Source organism: Mesocricetus auratus, unplaced genomic scaffold (assembly GCF_017639785.1).
Source record: "Mesocricetus auratus isolate SY011 unplaced genomic scaffold, BCM_Maur_2.0 Super-Scaffold_100707, whole genome shotgun sequence".
Classification (NCBI taxonomy): domain Eukaryota; kingdom Metazoa; phylum Chordata; class Mammalia; order Rodentia; family Cricetidae; genus Mesocricetus; species Mesocricetus auratus.
Genome location: NW_024429269.1, coordinates 4,528,855 through 4,547,430, shown reverse-complemented (window position 1 = coordinate 4,547,430; position 18,576 = coordinate 4,528,855). Strand labels below are relative to the sequence as shown.

General features: G+C 45.5%; 1 protein-coding gene across 1 annotated transcript in view; it reads left to right on the top strand.

Annotated features, from left to right (window-relative positions):
* The window catches only part of Xkr6 (XK related 6), a 247,263-nt gene that overhangs the window by 208,804 nt on the left and 19,883 nt on the right, over window positions 1–18,576 (top strand). Inside the window, exon 3 of the mRNA XM_005075265.4 lies at window positions 3,859–18,576. This exon is cut by the window's right edge and continues 19,883 nt beyond it. Coding sequence (XP_005075322.1) covers window positions 3,859–4,823 — 965 coding nt within the window. The 3' untranslated portion in view covers window positions 4,824–18,576. The remainder of the gene's footprint in view (window positions 1–3,858) is intronic.

The window sequence follows — 18,576 nt, the reverse complement described above, 5'->3', positions numbered from 1 at the left end:
TAGTCTGCTAAGGAAGGCTGAGGGGCTTTAAGAGCCTCCGATTGGTTCCTACAGAGCCTGCATTCTCTTCTCCAGAAAGGTCCAAATATACATGCCTACTTTTCCATCACTCAACTCAGCCCCTCACAAAGACCACCAGTGTCTAGGAGCTTTGAGGTATGTGTCACTTTCAAAGTCCAATCCCATGTCTAGTCTCCTGCACCTTTGTCCTCCATACTAAGATCCAGTGTTACAGGTATCAGATAGGCCTATTTTCAACCCATCCCCAAGGAACTCATCCAAACTCAGTTGTAATACTAGACATTTTGTCAATTGCTGGAGTAAAGGTCGCTGTCTAGTGAGCACACACACAGAGAAACCTTTTCCTGCATGGAGTCCTATGAGCCTGGTTCTTCTCAGCTCTTCACTGATAAGGACTAAGGCCTTTGGCCACCACTAACTTTGGATGAAAGAGATGAGCCAGTGCCTTCAGGAGAGCAGGGGGTCTCTTTATGGTCAAAGTGGCAGAAGTGAGGGTCTGGATGTCTCCGGGCTGCCCTCTCCCTCCCCAATCCCTGCTTTATGTGGGTGTGAGGTCATCTTCACACCCCAAACCTGCCAGACACTCCCACTCCCAGGCTCTAGCAAGCCCTTTGATCTAGGGGCCTATCTGTACCCCCAAAGACAAATCCTGCCATTCCAGGCCCCAAGGAGTCAATGGCTAGGAAGTAGAACAGGTTGTGCTATTGAAGCAGGCCAATGACCTTCATTACAAATGACCTTGGGAACTTAAAAAAAAAGCTCAGCTTTCAGAAGGACAAGGGGGAGGAGAGACCACATCAGCCAAGCAGCACCAGGTAGCAGGGCAAATGCTATCCCATGTCTCATGGTCACTGGGCCTCAGAGCAACCTTGGGCAAGGCTTGCCGGGGGCTGAGCAGGTTGAGAAGCATGTATGAGGAACTCCTCTTCCAAAAGCCACGTGGCAATTCTAGACTTTACCAAGTGAGAAATAACTGAAATTGTGAGATGAGACCATGGCTGCCTGTCATTGCTTAGCACTCCCCGTGAGCTTTGCTTCTCCATCCCATATGACCATCTCCCGATAAGCTGGTGATATGCTGCGCAGTGTTTCAAGAACATCTGCACCATGCTCTGCAGGGAAAACCCAGAAGACCCATCGTAGAACCAGCAACATCAGTGCCACCAAGGGTGAGACAGGTATAAAGCCTCAGGGCGGGGCAGTGGTGCTGCAGAGCTCTGAGTTCTGATCTGCGGAATGAGTTCCAGGACAGCCAGTGCTAAACAGAGAAGACAAGGCAAAAGAGCAAAGCTTCAGGCGGCAGGCAGCGGTGGACCAGGAGGAGGCAGGGATAGCCTGGAGACAGGGAGGTGGAGCCTGGTATTTGGCTGTTGCTGGTGGGCAGAGCACACCAAGAAGTCCTGTACACAGAATGGGAACATGTCACCACACACAGAGTAGTAGAACTAGAGCTGTGCAGGCCAAAGGCTGTCCTGCTCTGGCACCCCAACTCTATTCAAAGTCACGCTTAGAATAAACAAATTGAGACCATGCTCTGGCAAGTGCTGAGTAGAAAGTAATAGGGACAGTAACAGTTTACACTGTGTTAGAAGGAACCCAAATCAAACCTTCCTCCCACTTAACTTCCATAAAAAGCCTTTCTCACGGCCAAGTTGTGAAGTTCCCAGCAGGTGATTAAATATTAGCACCAAGACATGAATTCAACCTTGGCAGTGGTGGTGCACACTTTTAATCTCAGCACTCAGGAGGCAAAGGCAGTGGATCTGTGTGAGTTCTAGGACAGCCTCGTCTACAGAGTGAGTTCCAGGACAGCTAGGACTACACAGAGAAACCCTGTCTTGAAAATTGAATGAACGAATGAATGAATGAATGAGAGACAGAGAATAGTTCAAAGCTGGGCATGGTGACACACTAATTTAATCTCAGCACTGGAGAGGCAGAGGCAAATGGATCTCTGTGAGTTTGAGGCCAGTCTGGTCTACAAAACAAGAACAGGGCTGTTACACAGATAAACCCTGTCTTGAGAAACCAAACAAACAAAAGAAAAAGGAAGGGATGGAGGAAGAGAGAGACAGAGAGGGAGAAAAAGAGAGACAGGGGAGGGAGAGAATAAGAAATGAGTTTGGGGCTGGGAAGCTGGTTTAGTCAATCAAGTGTTTACCATACAAGCATGAGAATGTCAATTTGATCCTCAGCATCACATAAAAAGCCTTGTAATTCCAGTGGTAGGGGTATAGATACAAGTGCATCCATGGAGGTCACTAGCCAGCCAGCCTAGTCTTCTTAGTAACCTCAGGTCCCAATGAGAGGACCTGCCTCAAAACATAAAGTGTACAGCTTAGGAACTCCTAAGGAATATCACTTGATGTTAATCTCTGGTCTCTATATGCTTGGACACATGTCTGTGCATGCCTATACACAGAGAGACATGAATATATGTACACACACACACACACACACATCCACCTGTGCATGCACAGAAACAAAAATGAATGAGTTCAGTTGTTAGAACTCTAGAGATTGAGGCAGGATGATTCAGAGTTCCAAACAAACCTGAGCTACAGTGGTGAGTTTGAGACCAACTTAGGTTACTTAGAAACACTCCAATTCAAGAAAAAAATGGAGGGAGGGAGGCAGGCAGGCAGGCAGGCTGGCTGGCTGGCTGGCTGGCTAGTCAGGTGGCAGTGAGGTCACAAGGATGTTTGAAAGGGACTTCCCGAGAGTGTCCCAGGGACTAAGTCTGACACAAGCTACAATGGTGTGACTTCCTTCTCCCTGCCCTCTGGAAACCTACACCCAAGTCAAGTGAATCTTATGACGACCTGCCCTTCCTATTCCACCCTAGCAGCCAGAACACAACCTACTTCTGATTGTTTGGATCACCAACCATGTGTGATACAGACCAGGATACAGACCAGATGCCTTGTGTGTAGGACAAGCAGGCAGGACATTCAAGTATCCGTTATAGAAGTTTCCAGAGAAGTTGCATGAAAATCCACCATCACTGCTCTCAGGATATTTTTTCAATTGGTTTCCATGGCGAAGTTGGGTTCCTGCCTCATCCCTCCTGTTTGTTTTGTATCTTCATTGAGGTGAGCAGCAGCACACGCTCCTGGTGGCCATCAGACCTTTAGATGCTCAATGTTCCCTGTGTGCTGCCCATATGCTAGGTTTGCTACAGCTCCTGACATACTATTTTACAGTCTGAGACTCAAAGGGGAGGGAAGGAGGGAGATTTGTGAAATAGGCAGGCTCATGCTTCTGGAACCAGCAAGAAAGAAGGACTTCGGTTCCTCCTTGAAATTTGGATCACTGTGAGGTAGCATGCAGGGACACTAGTGGAAGGGCCTGAGGCATCTTTCTTGGTCTTCTGAGTGCTTGGATCTGATTTCAACACTAATGGGTAGCGTAGCGCTGATTTTGGCTTGGAAGACTATAATAGGGGAGTCATGTTTGTGAGACCATCAATGAGGTGATACCTGGGTCCCCAGATGCATTTGGTTCTGAATTTTAGGAAGTACCCCACAAGGGGGTGCTAGATGCTCATTGGGACTGTGTATGAGGAATTCAGGGATGATGGAGGAATCCTGTGTAAGAGGACATTATGCAACCTCTTGCACTTACTTGTTCATGGGTAGATTGGACCATAGCCAGTAACTATCATTGTCATTTCATTTGATTGATTTGTTCACAAACATCCATTGGTCCAGTGCCTGATTTTGTTTTTCTCTCCTTCTCCTCTAGACTGTGGGGGGGGCTCTCCTCAGCTGAGAGTCCCACTGTGTCCACATTAGACATCCGAGGTTTTAACTGTGTGGGTTTATGTCTTTTTGGCAGGTGTCTCCTCTGTGACTTCCCTGATGTCCCTGGCTTGGGTGCTAGCCTCCTATCACAAGCTGCTGCGGGACTCCAGGGACGACAAGAAGAGCATGAGTTATAGAGGGGCCCTCATCCACCTCTTCTGGCGCCTCTTCACCATCTCATCCCGAGTTATCTCTTTCGCCCTCTTTGCTTCCATCTTCCAGCTGTATTTCGGGATCTTCGTGGTGGTGCACTGGTGCGCCATGGCCTTCTGGATCATCCATGGAGGGACAGACTTCTGCATGTCCAAGTGGGAGGAGATCCTCTTCAACATGGTGGTAGGGATCGTGTACATTTTCTGCTGGTTTAACGTCAAGGAAGGGCGGACTCGATACCGAATGTTCGCATACTATACGATAGTCTTGACCGAGAATGCTGCCTTGACGTTCCTTTGGTATTTTTACAGAAACCCGGAGAACACTGACTCCTATGCCGTGCCAGCACTGTGTTGTGTCTTCGTTAGCTTTGTGGCTGGGATTGCGCTCATGCTCTTATACTATGGCGTGTTGCATCCCATGGGGCCGCGGGCTAAGGTCTTTGCCAGCTCCTGTTGTGCCGAGCTGCTCTGGGGCATCCCTTTGCCCCCTGATGTTGAGCCTATGGCACCTCAGACCCCTGGGTACCGGGGGACCCAGGTCACTCCCACCAGAGCCGTGACGGAACAGCAGGAGGACCTCACGGCCGACACTTGCCTGCCCGTATTCCAAGTGAGACCCATGGGGCCCTCCACCCCATCAGGGCGTCCTTACCACCCAGAAGGGCCCCTGATTAAGATTGACATGCCAAGAAAGCGGTACCCAGCCTGGGATGCGCACTTTGTAGACAGGAGGCTGCGGAGGACTATTAACATCCTGCAGTACGTCACCCCTACCGCAGTGGGCATTCGCTACCGAGATGGGCCTCTGCTCTATGAGCTGCTGCAGTATGAGTCTTCACTCTAGAACACCTTGACCCAGATTGAGAAGGGGACCTTAAGCTTGGTTGCGGTCAACACCGCCTGCAAGAAATATAACCCTCCCTTCCCCCAATACACAGAACCACCACCACCACCACCACCACCAACACCAACACCACCAACACTACAAAAGATCAATAAGTCACACCCCCTTCAGATAAGCTTTCTTTCCAGTCACTATATGTATACAAAGATATTCTCTATGTTTTCTAAGTAAAAACAAAAAGGAAACCTTTCTTTTGTTTTTTACACATAAGAAACAGTATTGGAAAAAATAATCCCACACTACAGTTCCTAGGGTGGAGAAGGAGGCGCTACCTTCTCTCCAAAAGAAACAAACAAAAGAAGTTTTCTACTTTACACCAAGTGTAGATCATTTATGGGATTGGTGCTGATTGAGAGAACAAAACAAAACAAAACAACAAACAAACAAACAAACAAAAACCTTCAACTGCCTTATGCCCTTAGGTGCTGAGTTCCTTTAGGTACTGTCATGTTTTCTCACACAAAACTCTCTGGCAACTTTTGCACCAGGAGAGAAAAAAAATTAAATAATCAAATGAAACAAAAATCTACCAATAGAGCAAACAAATCAAAACAGCAAACAGATACCATACCAAAACAATCCTTCCTATCTGATGATTTGTATTGAAAAGCAAACAAACAAACAAATTGACCAAAAGCAAAGGCATAGGAACCCCTCTTTATTCAGTTTCTCTTGCCCCTTCCCTATTTTTCAAAGCCTTCTAGAAGCTAAAGGGCTACTTGGATCTCCACTGGCCAGAAAAGCTACTCGAAGGCTGACTATGTGCCATTTTAACGTTTGCCTAACAAGAATTATACATTGTTTTCCCATGCAAAAAAATTAATTAAAAAAAGACAAAACAAGAATGAAAGCCCCAAACACCCAATTCGGTAAATTCTAAAAACAGATCATAGGAAGTGTCCATAAATACCATCAAAGAGAATCAGTAATGATAAAACTCAGCATGGTAGCAAAAAGGACGACATCAATTTAAAGGCACAATATTTAGTCCATGACTGGCGACAGTGATCTCTTCCGTCATTTTAAGGCTGAGAAGGGTGTGTGTGTGTGTGTGTGTGTGTGTGTGTGTGAGAGAGAGAGAGAGAGAGAGAGAGAGAGAGAGAGAGAGAGAGAGAGAGAGAGAGAGAGGTGTGACAGTGCAGAAGGTCTCTTCTCTTTTCATTTGGTGGGAAGCCTTAAATTGATCTGGAAAGAATTTTTCATTTGTGCTTTTGAAAAAAAATAACATAAAGAGGATCATTAGAGTATCTATCTATCTATCTATAAAAAAAAGTCAAATCGTATCAATCGACACATTTCACAGACTGGTGCTTCTGTCAGTGTGGTTGGCTGAGAGTCATTCAGCCTGGTGCATTTGGGGTGAATGGACTGTGTGTATGTGAGTGCGTGTGTGTGTGTGTGCGTGTGTGTGTGTGTGTGTGTGTGTGTGTGTGTGTATGTGTGTGTGTGTGCATGTGTGTACACCTGCTTCAAGGTCTTGCTAGAAATACACAAAACTGAAGTGAGGCCGATGCTGTGGTAACTGGGAGAGGGAACTGTGAGGAGCTGGATGGGGAGGTGGAAAAAGTGACATCTGTATGTGACCACCCACCTGGAGAGCAGAGCCCCACCCCAGCAGCAGAGGCTGTCCTTCCAGGCCTGTGGCTTTGGTGAGGATTTGAGTCAGCTGTTTATTTTCTCGCTATGCCAAGGTGAATTTCTGGAGGTGTCACAAGTATGTCTGACCATTTGTAAAATTTTTAATTTGTTTTTGGAAGGTACTGTTCCTTTAAAGAGTATTTCTGTTTTAAGGTATTATTTCGATACCATTCTATCTCTACTTGGGCACACACAAAAAAAGAAAAAAAAAGAAAAAAAGGAAAAAGAAAATTAATCATAAAAAGAAAAAATATCTCCGCAAAAGATATATATGTGTAAATATATATATATATCTATATATACATACACAGTATTTTTAAGTACATACTGTTAGTCTTTGTTGTCTGTGGTTGTGATTGTTTTTTAATTCTGGATGTAACTGTTCAGGGTGCAAGACCTCACACTGAGCTATACTTAAGAGAAATTCAAAAACTGAGGAATTCTTTTTATGTTTGATGAATTTTTAAATTTTTATTTGAAATAACTATTCAAAAAAGCCCCACCTTGTCACCCCTTATGGTTTATCTGAATCTTCTTTTTTCCCTTAAACCTTAAAACATATATTAATTGTGAAACTAAATGCTCCCTCCTTTGTCCCACTTCCTTATCTCATATGTTACCACAATTTCGCAGGACTGTCCTAAGATGGGAAGCAGGATGCAACAGAGCACACTTGGGCTGAGGTGAAGGCCAGCTGACTGCCTCTGCCTGGCAGAGAGCAAGCCAGGGAGAGAGGGGCTGCTTGGAGCTGTGTGTGAGAACGGTGAACAAAGGGAACTCCCTACCAGACCAGTTCACTCTAATCCTCTGTGCCCACCGCGGCTCTGTCACCAAGCTCCGGTCCAGGCTCTGCTCAGATTGGGGAAGAAGAGTCCATTTATGGAGTGACAGGGCATTCCTTTGGCCAGCTCAGATCCCAAGTCTTGTGTGTCTCAGGTCTTGGGCTCTGTGTGCCCTCTGGTTCTCTGTCATTCTGCTTGTTTGACTGGTCTTAGACACGTTTCCATTTTATCTCTTGCTCTTTGATTTCACCATTGGCTGTAGTCTGCCACCTGTGTGTGACCACTCTATCTTTAGCACAGGTGCACAAGCACACGTGTTCATGTTTACACAAAACCTAGAAATCATGGCTACTGGCTGGGAACATCCAAAGTTGGGGAAACAGTTTCCAGCATAGGGGAACCCTAGCTATGCGCAGTGAAGAGGGAAGGAGTTATGGCATCTCGCCAGCCCTTGCTTCAGCCTTGGTGGGTTTGAGCTCCTTTCCTTCTTCAGTAGCACACCTGTCCCCCTCTTCCATCATGCCTTACCTTCCCCGATAATGCAACTGAAAGTGCACATCTGTGGGCAGTAGCCGGGAAGACCAGAGAGACAAGACAAAGGCTGGAAAGAGAGCCAAGAAGCAGAGGACAAGTCAGCAGGGAGCAAGGACTGAGAGATCTGGTTCCTCTGGTAGCATTGCCCTCATCGTCTTATGGAGCCCCATTTCCAGTCTCCTTTGTGATTAGGCATTACTTCCCACGAAGCCTCCTAGTGTCCTTGGTGGCTGGCTGACTTCCCAGTTGTCACTAACGGACTTTACACACTCTCAGTGTCTTCCTTCCAAATGACCTCGGCACCCTACAGCGGGACCACTGCACCGAGGCACAGTGTCCTCACCCCACCCTGGCAATCTGCTTTCAGACTGACAGGTGTCTGGGTTCCCAACAACCTTTCTTTCCATGAGTAAACAAATTCACCTAAGTTTTCCCCAACTGCAGCCTATAGTGCTTGCGAAATAATCTCCACACCTATCTCTTTCCCCGGACCTCTTGATGGCAAATAACCAACTCCTAATATTTAGCTTTGGTAAATAAGCCTTTTGGTACCTTGTTCTTTCTTTTCATATTGTCCCCCACCACAGATCATGCCTGTAGACTTCCATATTTCATTCCTCTAAGCACACAGAACAGTTGGCTTTTTCTCTTGTTCTAAGAAATACGGTCCTATCAGTGCACCGAGACTAATACTGTTACAATTGTTTCTGCAAGCCTCCCCTCTGCCCCACCAAACTTGGGTGGCGCTCTGCCTTGGGATTCTTCAGTTCTCTCAAGGACATGATAGGGGAAGTTAAGAGGATCTCAACCCATCAAATCTGCTCCCATTGACTCCACTTGCCCCAGAATTTCTGATATCTCAAGCACAATCTATCTCTACGAAGTATCCCCCTGCTCTTTAAGGTCAGACTTGTCCCATAATTGGAATCAGAGATGTTAGGAGGAATACACAAAGCCCAAATATATTGGGGGCCAGAAGACATTAGGATCCATATTTCCTAACTGCCCTAATCAAGGGAAGACATATCCCTCTGTAGCCTGGAGGACCCTGTACCCTATTTTTTTGTGTTCCAATTTTCAGAAAAATATATAATACCTTAAATCACCAAATCATATCACTTTCTCCATTCTTCTTCAGCCTGACCTGTTGTCATCCCAGATGTTTGTCTCCTTCTGAGCAGCTCTGGGAATGTCGGGTGCCCCTCTTCACTTGCCTCTGAGTTCCCTTTGCAGTTCCTCATGCCCAAAAATAACTCATGATTTCTTCCCTCCTTGTCTATTCCATGCCTCATTAACTGGGTCTCTCATGAATCCCAAGCTTTGATGATTCTGATCCTGAGAAAAAATGTCTCTACCCATTACCTTGGAGCAGAGAAAGATGACTTCTTTGTGCAGGTTTGGGCCCCTGGTGTAGAGAAGGAGTTTAGAGGAGATTTGGCTGGGGGCATGGGATTCAAATTTGACATGTAAGGGGAAGTGAAGTCAGTGTAATTCCAAGGATCCAAGTGGCACTTGGAAAACTGCCAGGGAAATCTGAGCATGCCCCATGGAATCCTGGGAAAGACAGTACATTGGAGAAGGGGAGAAGGAGAGGACTCTGAGGAGTCAGTCTCCTCAAGCACCCAAATAGCCTCCCAGAGAGCAGTTCTAGACACTGCTTATCAAACACCAGCCAATTCCTGGGCTCAGGTCTTCTCAAGGCGCAACATCACCTCCTGCAGGAAGGAAGCTAGTCTCAGCCTTGGTTCTTTCTTTCATCAAGGTCCAGGTGGGCATGAGATGGGCAGTATGGTTGCCTCCTCCAGGTTCCAGTTTGTCCTTATCCTATCTCCTCTCCTCATACTGAGCTCTGTCCCAGTTTGGGCAGCCTTCCTTTCTCATCTACAGCCCAGCCTCTGGGATGTGGCATTGGTAATGGTGATTCAACTGCAAGCTACAGCCTTATCAGCTCATAAGAGCATCCTAAGTCAGCATGTGCCTGTCTCAACTTTGAAATGTAAAAGGCAAGCCCATTTTCTTATAGGTTTTCTCTAAGCCTTTCCTTGAGGGAAGGAAAGATGTAGTGACAAAGTTTTCCTTACCCTCCCCATCTCTGGCTGGTCTAAAGTTTCCTGTCTCTCTCACCATCTGTTGCTATTGGCTGAATATCAGAAGATATTGACTTGACCTAGTCCCAGCTTTCTCCTCTGACCAACTGGCTCTTTCTGCCTTACTCAGCTCCCAGGCATCATCTTGTTCCTCTCTGTATCTTTCTTCACAGTGACTGTCAGGGCACAGCAGGAGTGTTCTGGAGCCAAAGGTCATGAGTGCTATTAATGATGGCTCCATAGCAGCAGACAGACTGCCTCTGCAGGCGATCCTCCTTCTCCAGGCCAACACCTGTGTCAAGGGCTAAGAATAGACCACAGGAACAGGAGTAGGCAGGACCTAGGGACAGCTGCCCTGGGATGCCCATTGCATGAAGAAAAATGTGAATGTCCAAGTAGGAGATGCTGTCCTGGCAGGTCCCCAGCAGGAGTCCCTGCTCCCCTCCTCAAACTGAAGTCAGTCAGAAGTCAAAGTTCCAGCCTTCAGGGAGGATAGCTTCTAGATCATCACCCTCAATCCAAGGGAGAAAATATATTTATGACTTTGCTCTTGGTAGAGTGCTGGCTGATAACTGGGAGAGCACCTGTCTCTAAGTAACCTTTGGCCATCTGTCACTGTGGATAGCAACCAGCAGTCAGCCGTTTGACTCTGGTCCATCCTCAATGTAGCCCTGGGGCCCTCAGGCTTGGAGTCTCATTTTAGCTTCATACTTCCTAGGTGCTTTGCCTAAAGCTAGAAAGACCAAGAATGGCTACAGGATGATTCAAGGCTCCACTGTGACCATGGGTAGCTCACTTCACCTCTTGGTGCCTTGTTTTCTCCATCGGTAAAGTGGATGAAAAACAGGACACTCTGCCTTCCCTCCTGCTCAGGGATGCTCTGATGATTCAGTCAATGCTGCTGGTCATGAAGGCATCTCATGGGAAGAAGGGTGACCCCATTCTTTGGGAAATAGAGGTATGGAGAAAGAGGGGGTTTCAGATACACTTGGCACCCAGAAGCCCAGGCGGTGAGCAAGAAAGACATGTGGACAGCGAGAGAGAGCCCTGGAGTAGGCAGACATATCACAGCACTATTAACTCTGTACAGTAGCATCTGGTGGGGGACATCTGGTCACCTGACTCCTGCTGGGCATTTGTCAGTTCTTAAGTACCATGATGTTTGTTTTTCCTGAAAGAACAAGGAAAATACAAGGGAGTCTGCTTCTGGAAATTGATACTTACTGAATATCTGACAGATAGGCAGTGGAATGAGCAGAGAGGGTCTGGAGATGGTGTGGAGGTGGCCAAAAGCTCTTTGGGAAGTATCTCTTGCCTTTGTTCAAAGCCTTGAGGTTTCCCTTCTTAAATGGACTCATCCCCCTGGTCCCCTGCAGAGGATGGAAAGCCCAACTGTTTTTTCCAACACTTATCGCATCAGCTACAAATGCTTGTGCACATGGTAGGTCTTCATCACTCCCTGGTGTGCTTTTCTTGGAGCCTGCAGGCAGAACTTCAGAGATACCTGGGGCTGGAGAGCAGCATGCAGTTGCAGTTGTTATTGGTTTTTCTTATCTTTTTCTAAATTGGGATATTCCCCCCCTCACAATTTGAATTGGAAAATTTAAGTTCAATTTCTTTTTCTGCCCCCCCCCATGGTTTTGGTTTTTTCCTATGGTTTGACTGTTAATGTTTCAAATACCAAGATACACTTGGAACAAGAAAACAGAGGCATCCTAAGAACCTCACTGTTCTTAGGACCTAACCCAGAGTGAGAGCAGGTGGGAGCCATGGAAGACATTAGCACTCAGGGGTGCTGCCATGAAAGCAATTCTAAACTTGTTCCAAGAACAGTCTTGCAAAAGAAAACTATACAAGTTCCAGTTCCCATGGATCAGTCCACTTGGTCCTCACCAGGTCTACTCTGGTATAGAAATTCTCACACAAATATATATATATATATATATACATATATATATATATATATATATATATATATATATATAAAGAAAGAAAGGTCACTTTCTGAGACTTTGCCAGAGGAACAGAGTGCTCTCAAGGGCAGGTCTTGGGTACTGCTGCCAAATTCTTCTGCCCTTGACCATGGAGCCCTGGTTTGACTCCATTCCCACCTGTTCTTAGTCTGATCTGCAAGGTTAATGCTATTTGGTGCAAAGGATCAACAGGCCACACTCTGAAAGTCAGGAATAGCTCCTTTGAGTTTGTCTGATTATGTGTAGCAAGGCCAACCCCACTGGCCTATTTGTTCCCACAAGGTATTTCAGATGGTGACCAAAAGGAAGGATTACAGAGACCCCCTGCTGCGTCCATGTGCTCATCCATACTCCTACCTACTCATGAAAGGATCCTGCAGCATTTATGAACAGGAGCTCGAAGATGAACACTTGGAGCCCCAGAGAACCTCAGTGGATGGGAGGCAGGAGATAAGGAAGAGGCAGGACTCTGGGAGTATACTGAAGGAAATGGTATCCAGCTGGTCAGTGCTTCCAATTCCCTGGGGCAGAAACAGCAAAGTGTATTTTTTGTCAAACACAGGAAATTGATTTTATAGAGTGATGTTTTTAAGCATTTTCCTTGTTTTAACAAAAGGGTCAGAGAAAGCATTTAAATAAAAGCATGGTGCTTTCTCATGTGCAGATTGTGTTATTGGTGATGAAAATTGCAAGACTCTGCCCTTTTGCAAATGTACCCAAGTCAAGTCACTCTGGGGCCAATTTCTCTTTCTGTGCCACGAGAATATTGCTTACCTACCTCACAGGGGTGTTGTGAGGATAAAGCAGTTTAAGATTTGGCAAAGCACTTTGAGGATAACAGTGTTATGGGTACCAAATTTGCTTTCTATGTAATGCCATTTTCAGCGTGAATGGAACACTGACTGGGCACAAGGTGCCCTGCTATCTGCAGGAAAAAAAGGTCACAGGCTAATTCTTATCCACTTTCATTTACGTGTATTCTAAATCAGTAACAGAGGATGGAATTATGGAGTTGTCTCAATGTGGGGCTATATATTATCATTCTGCTCCCAGAAAGGCCACTCTCCTTTCAGAGGATTTGAAAAGTGGGGCTTTCTGTCCTCCGGCTTCTGTCAGAGAATTGTGTCCCTTGAGATGCCTCCTCCCTTTGTGGGAAAAGGTATGATCTTGCACACCCAGGGACCAGCACTTATGCTTTGGTTCTGTTACTTCAATTATTCCCTCTGGACTCAGTGTGGCAGCAACCCTCCTCTCTCTTTAGATACAGAGGGTGAGTCCCCATGGCTGTCCTGGAATAGCTTGGTTCTTTTTTGTTTGTTTGTTTCCTTGGAAAGTCTGGTACTCTGTTTGCTGGAAAGTCTTGGCTTCCAAAGACGAGGATCTTTGCCAGAAAACAAAGTGTGCAACTGTCTTGTTTGCTTTTGTATTTTGGTGGTGGTGGGGAAGGAGATTTTCAAATCTCACATAAAAGGCCTCCCATAAAACAAAGCCTATTTAAATTTCTCATTTGCTTTTCCATGTGCATCAAGCTCTTCCCTTCCCAACACACACTAAGGGCCAAATGTGTCTTCTAACAAATAGCACATCTCAAATTGTTCAGGGAGTACCGTGTCACAGGTTCACTCATTTCTGCAGAGAACCAGCTTCTTCCTGAGCTGAGCAAGTAAATATTCGATCCCCAAATCCAGGATTCCTGGAAACACTCCCTGGCTTATTAGCTTTGGGACTCCCAGTGTCTGCAGGGCTATGAGCCCGAGTCCCCAGAAACTCTCCTGCCACCAGAGAGCCTCCTTAGAACATGGTGGGAACATCATCTTTGTCTTAGAACAAGAATGAAACCATCCATTGTTTTTGAAACTGTCCTATGATGTCAGTCTTTGAAGAATTAGTTTTTCTTAGAGAAGGGAGAAGTGACAAAGACAAGGGGAAGGCGTTTAGTCTTGGATGTGGACTGGAGAGGTCTGGAGTGAGTTTCCCTAGGCACCTGAGGGTCCTAGATGACATGTCTTTTTTTTTTTAACAATCCAGAGCCCTTGGCAGAACTGGCTTCAGTTTGAGCCTTCTGAACTTCCAGCGGCTTCAATGTCCTTTCTCAGTGTGGACAAGCACTTTCTTACCCTATGCTGTTGACTCCAAAGACCTTCCCTTGTGCTGCCAGTCCTTATGGATACCTTATTCTAGCCATCTCTACTCCTTCCCCTCACCCCTGTTGTCTTTCGTAACCCCAGAATCACATGGGACTTATTACATCCAAGTGTCGTCTATTGGAAAAATTGGTAGCACACTGTTGCCAACCCCAACTGTGAGTGATGTTTCCATTATCTTTCCTCATCCACAGAGTGTTTCAAGAAAAGCAAACTTCTAAGAAAACCACTTTCCTATTAGTATTATAAAAAAGCTGTTCCTCGGGATGTGAGGAAAGGTTTGGAGGTGGGTCATGGCAGATGAGAGTTCAGCCCTGGAGAGGCCGCCAGAACTGCTCTTCCACTTGGCCTGTGCTTCTGCTAAGGAAAATGATAACCTTGTTACAAAACATAATATATTAAGAAAAAGAAGGAACGAAGGGAGGGAGGGAAAGAGGGAGAGAGAAACAGGAAATGGCCCCGCTGACATCTTCCTATCATCTTTTGGTGTCATCAGTGTTGTTGTTGTTTTGTTTTTATTGTTGTTGTTCAAAGCAAATACGTATCCCACCCCTACCCCCAGGTTACAGGATTTTCTGGCTCGGTGTCTTCCTGGTAGCAAGCTCTGGCACAGGCTTCCTGCCTCACTAATCCACTCCATTATGCTCTGGCTTTTCTTGAACCTTCTGAACTCAACCCCTCCATCAGAAGACTAGGATCTAGTTTCCTTAGAATGGTGGCAAACCCAATAATGTTCCAGGTGCTGCTGGCTGGCTCTTTATGGAGCAAAAGAAGTTGAACTTTCCAGGTAGTTTGGAGCCTTGAGTATATACAGCATTTTGTAATTTCCATGAAGGACTAACCTCACTGTGTCCTGCCCCTCTGACCTCATGTCCACTTTGGGCACTGGTGGTTTGAGAAATAGGTTGTAGTCATGGCCTTGAGTTTCAATGAAGAAAAGTTATAATTAGTCTTGAGATTCCAGGAAGCTATTGGAGGTTTCCCTTGCAAATGGAGGACCTTTCTACAGGAGCCTGTTGTTTGTTCCTTGCTGCTTATGCCCAAGCTAGATGTGGATACATAACTGCTAATACAGAGAGTGGTAGCAACCATTTACTTACCACCTACAAAAATGGAAGTGCCACTTGAGGTACAGATACGCATTGCGATTTGGAAACCGTGAAGGCTAACCCTGCAGCTTGAGGAAAATCAAGAACCCCATTTATATCAGTAAACTACAGATATGGGTCACCATGCCACCAGCCAGATGAGAGGTCCCTGTGCAGTCAGCCATTGTAGTTTTGGTCCCCGGCCTCTCTTGTTTATCACCTTGGGCTTAGGCAGTGGAGGAAAAGACCTGGAGCCTACAGGACCCACCCGCATGGCCAGTGGACTCTTCTGTTCCAGCCTAGCCTTAGAGCCAGGCAAAGACAGTCATTAGTGAGGGCTCTGCACCCTGTCCCCACTTCCACTTTCCTGACACAATCTAAGTACCCATGCCAACCAGGAGTGTGGCTTCCAGCTGGAGTCAGAAACAGAAAAGATTTTAAGGGCTAGTAAGTATGTTGCGGTAAATTAAAAGGCTGCTGTGTCTGGTCAGCGACACCTTCCTAGTTTTCCAGTGGCCTATGGAATTCTTAAGAGTTTCAGTAACTTCCATTTTCTAAACCAGACACTCAGTATGGAGTAATGTGAATTCTAAGTCACTATGCATGGTCCTTAGTTGTGTGGACACATGTGGACATCTATCTATCTTCAATAATCTCCATTTGGTGCTATTTATGGTTTACTGGATGTGGATGTAATAGGTCCCTCCTCCTTCCCTACTCCTCCCTTCCTTCCCTTTTCTTACCTTCCTTCCTTTCTTTTTCTTTCTTAATTCGCCAAAACCAAGTGATCATAACACAAAGATTTCCATGCCCCGTTTTAAGTAGGGCTTGTCTTCCAGTGGTCAACACCCTCCCATTTTTATTTCAGAATCAGAAATGTTTTTCCTTTTCTATTAGTCATTGAAAAGGGCAAGCTCTTAGCTCCTCTGTCCCATTGACCTGGGATTGACAGATGTACATGGGATGAGATCTTTTGACTCAAAGGCTTTGAGGTCCTTGCTAAAAGTGAACAACCTGTCTGTGCCCCCACCATGGCGAGGTCAGGGTCGTAACAACACACGATTTAACTTCTTGAAACCCGTGGTGCCTTTTCTTGTGGTGCTTTTCAGTCGTGTAACTCCACTCAAGGTGGCCACTTGCAGCAAACAGCAGTGCCAGGTCTTCCCCCTGGTCTTCTGTTCCAGTGCAGTCAGAGACATGAGCATATGCATGTGTCAATCAACATGGATGTAGATTTACCACTGTGGTTCTGTAATTATGTAACTGAGATTCTGATGCAGCTTTGGTGGAAACTGATCATTCCTCGATAAGAGTATAATGCTCCACTAGACCTACTGGCTCTCTGGAGAGTTGTGACCTTGGGGAAGGACACTTTGCTAAGATGGGCTAAGTTGTCCTCCTATCCCTGGGACAAGCTTTCTTCTTTTTTTGTGAAAGTTGCTGTCTCCATAACACAGAATGTTTGATAAGGGAGCACAAGGCAGCTTCTTTTAAACTTCCTTTGGTGCTGATATTAAAAAAATTCTTTGTTCAGTTTGCTTCCTTGTTCATGGCCAGAAGCTGCTTTTCCAAAAAAGAATAGAAAAAGAAAAATGTGGATTTACCAATCTCAGTTGACAAAGATAGTTTGGGAGTGAGAGGTCAGACATGATTGATTTGTGTCCAAACGCAAGATGGTTTCGTCTGCAACCTGATTGGGTCTCTCAGATGCAGTTTCCCTGTCTAAAATGGTTCCCACACTATTTCCATACCTCATGGGGAAGGGTCACTCTTAGGACCGGCTGTTGGGGCACAGTCAATAAATGAATAATTTGGAGACAGCAGCTTGCCCTGATTCTGAGATTCTGTGTGTCTGTCACTGCGACTTGGCCCTGAGGTTTGCTTTGCTCCCTCTCTGCCTCCGCCATCCCGGCTTCATCTCCTTCATCCAGGAACACCTTTGCATGTTGTGTAACTGATGGAGATTCTCTAGGGCGTTAGGGAGTACTAATTTCTCCCAAGGGAACATCACCAATGCTGTTTAAGGTGCTAGAATCAAACCTCATTTTATACACTTTGGTTCTTAGAGAAAAGCGAAACATTCAGAATTCTTTCTGTGAGGCCTTATAATAGATTGTTTTAGCTGGTTGTTTATCCAAAAAGTGAGAGAGAACAGAAAACACAAATAAGATGCAGAGAGTCTGCATAAACCATAGCTAAAAGAACTTTTATTTCCTATATTAATGTAAACTACCGTATATGTATACACACGTGTGTGCATATATATGTCTACATATGCTGAAGGCCTACAGCAAGAGTGGAAACATGGACACTATTCTAAGCTCTATTTTCAGTTTTCCCTTGGTTTGTGACTTTTGGTACATGTGTGTGCAAAAGAGTCCAGTGAGCTGGATGAGAGGTGCTGAATGTGAAACAGGAACTCCTTCATCTTTCTTCTGTTCCATACCTTATAGAAGGCAGACTGGGTGAGAAGAGAGATACATAAAGCAAGCTGTACATATGCTTTCTCGTGTTCTACACATGGAAATTGCATTTGAGTGTTGTTTCTTCCCTATGTGAAGACTTACTGATGGCTGCCTAAGGTGTTCACACATAAGGTTTACCTCAAGAAAGCTTTTCAAAAGACATTTTTCTCTCTCTCATTTCTTAAAAAGTAGTGACTCTCCCCTAACCAAAATGTGGGGCATTGCCACAGAGAGATCAATAAGAGAATCGAACCATGTCTGGTGCTTTTTCTTCATGCCTCATCCCCCATCTCCTCTTTTAACTGCTACTGTAAGCAAACATCTGAGATATTACTCTGGACAGGAAGTGGTGTGGGGATGCAGGCACAGTGTACTGGTGAATCCAAACTTTGCTGGAACAGGCGGCAAGGGGTCTTTCAAAGGTTAGGGTTGGCTTGCATGGTTTTGGTGTTAATACTGGTGTGTGTGTGTGTGTGTGTGTGTGTGTGTGTGTGTGTGTATGTGTGTATGTGTGTATGTGTACTGTATATATGTTTCTGTGTATGACGTGTCTGATGGACAGAGAACAAAATACTGCAAACAGAAATGAACAGAAAAAAAAACCAATCTATCAGATGCTGTTTCTCAGATGATGTACTTGTTCACCTTGGTGAGAAGCCGCTGTCTCACAGCTATGCAATCTTCCAGTTCCCCGCCCCCCTCACCTCAGACTCCAAGCTGTTATCCATATCCCTCACAGAGAGTTTTTTTTCCTTTATCCAAGAACCACAACAACCAATCCCTGGTCAAGGTGAGCATGCTACAGTGATTCTTTGCCTAAATTTAAGAGCTAACAACCACAACAAAAGTTTCCTTTGCTTTCATTAGAAATGATTCAATGATGTACTAGTCCCATTTGGTTCTGTAAATGATGTGGTGTGTATTATGTGTTTTTGTGTTTACAATTTGTTTTCATCCTCTTTTTGGTTCAAAATATTTCCTT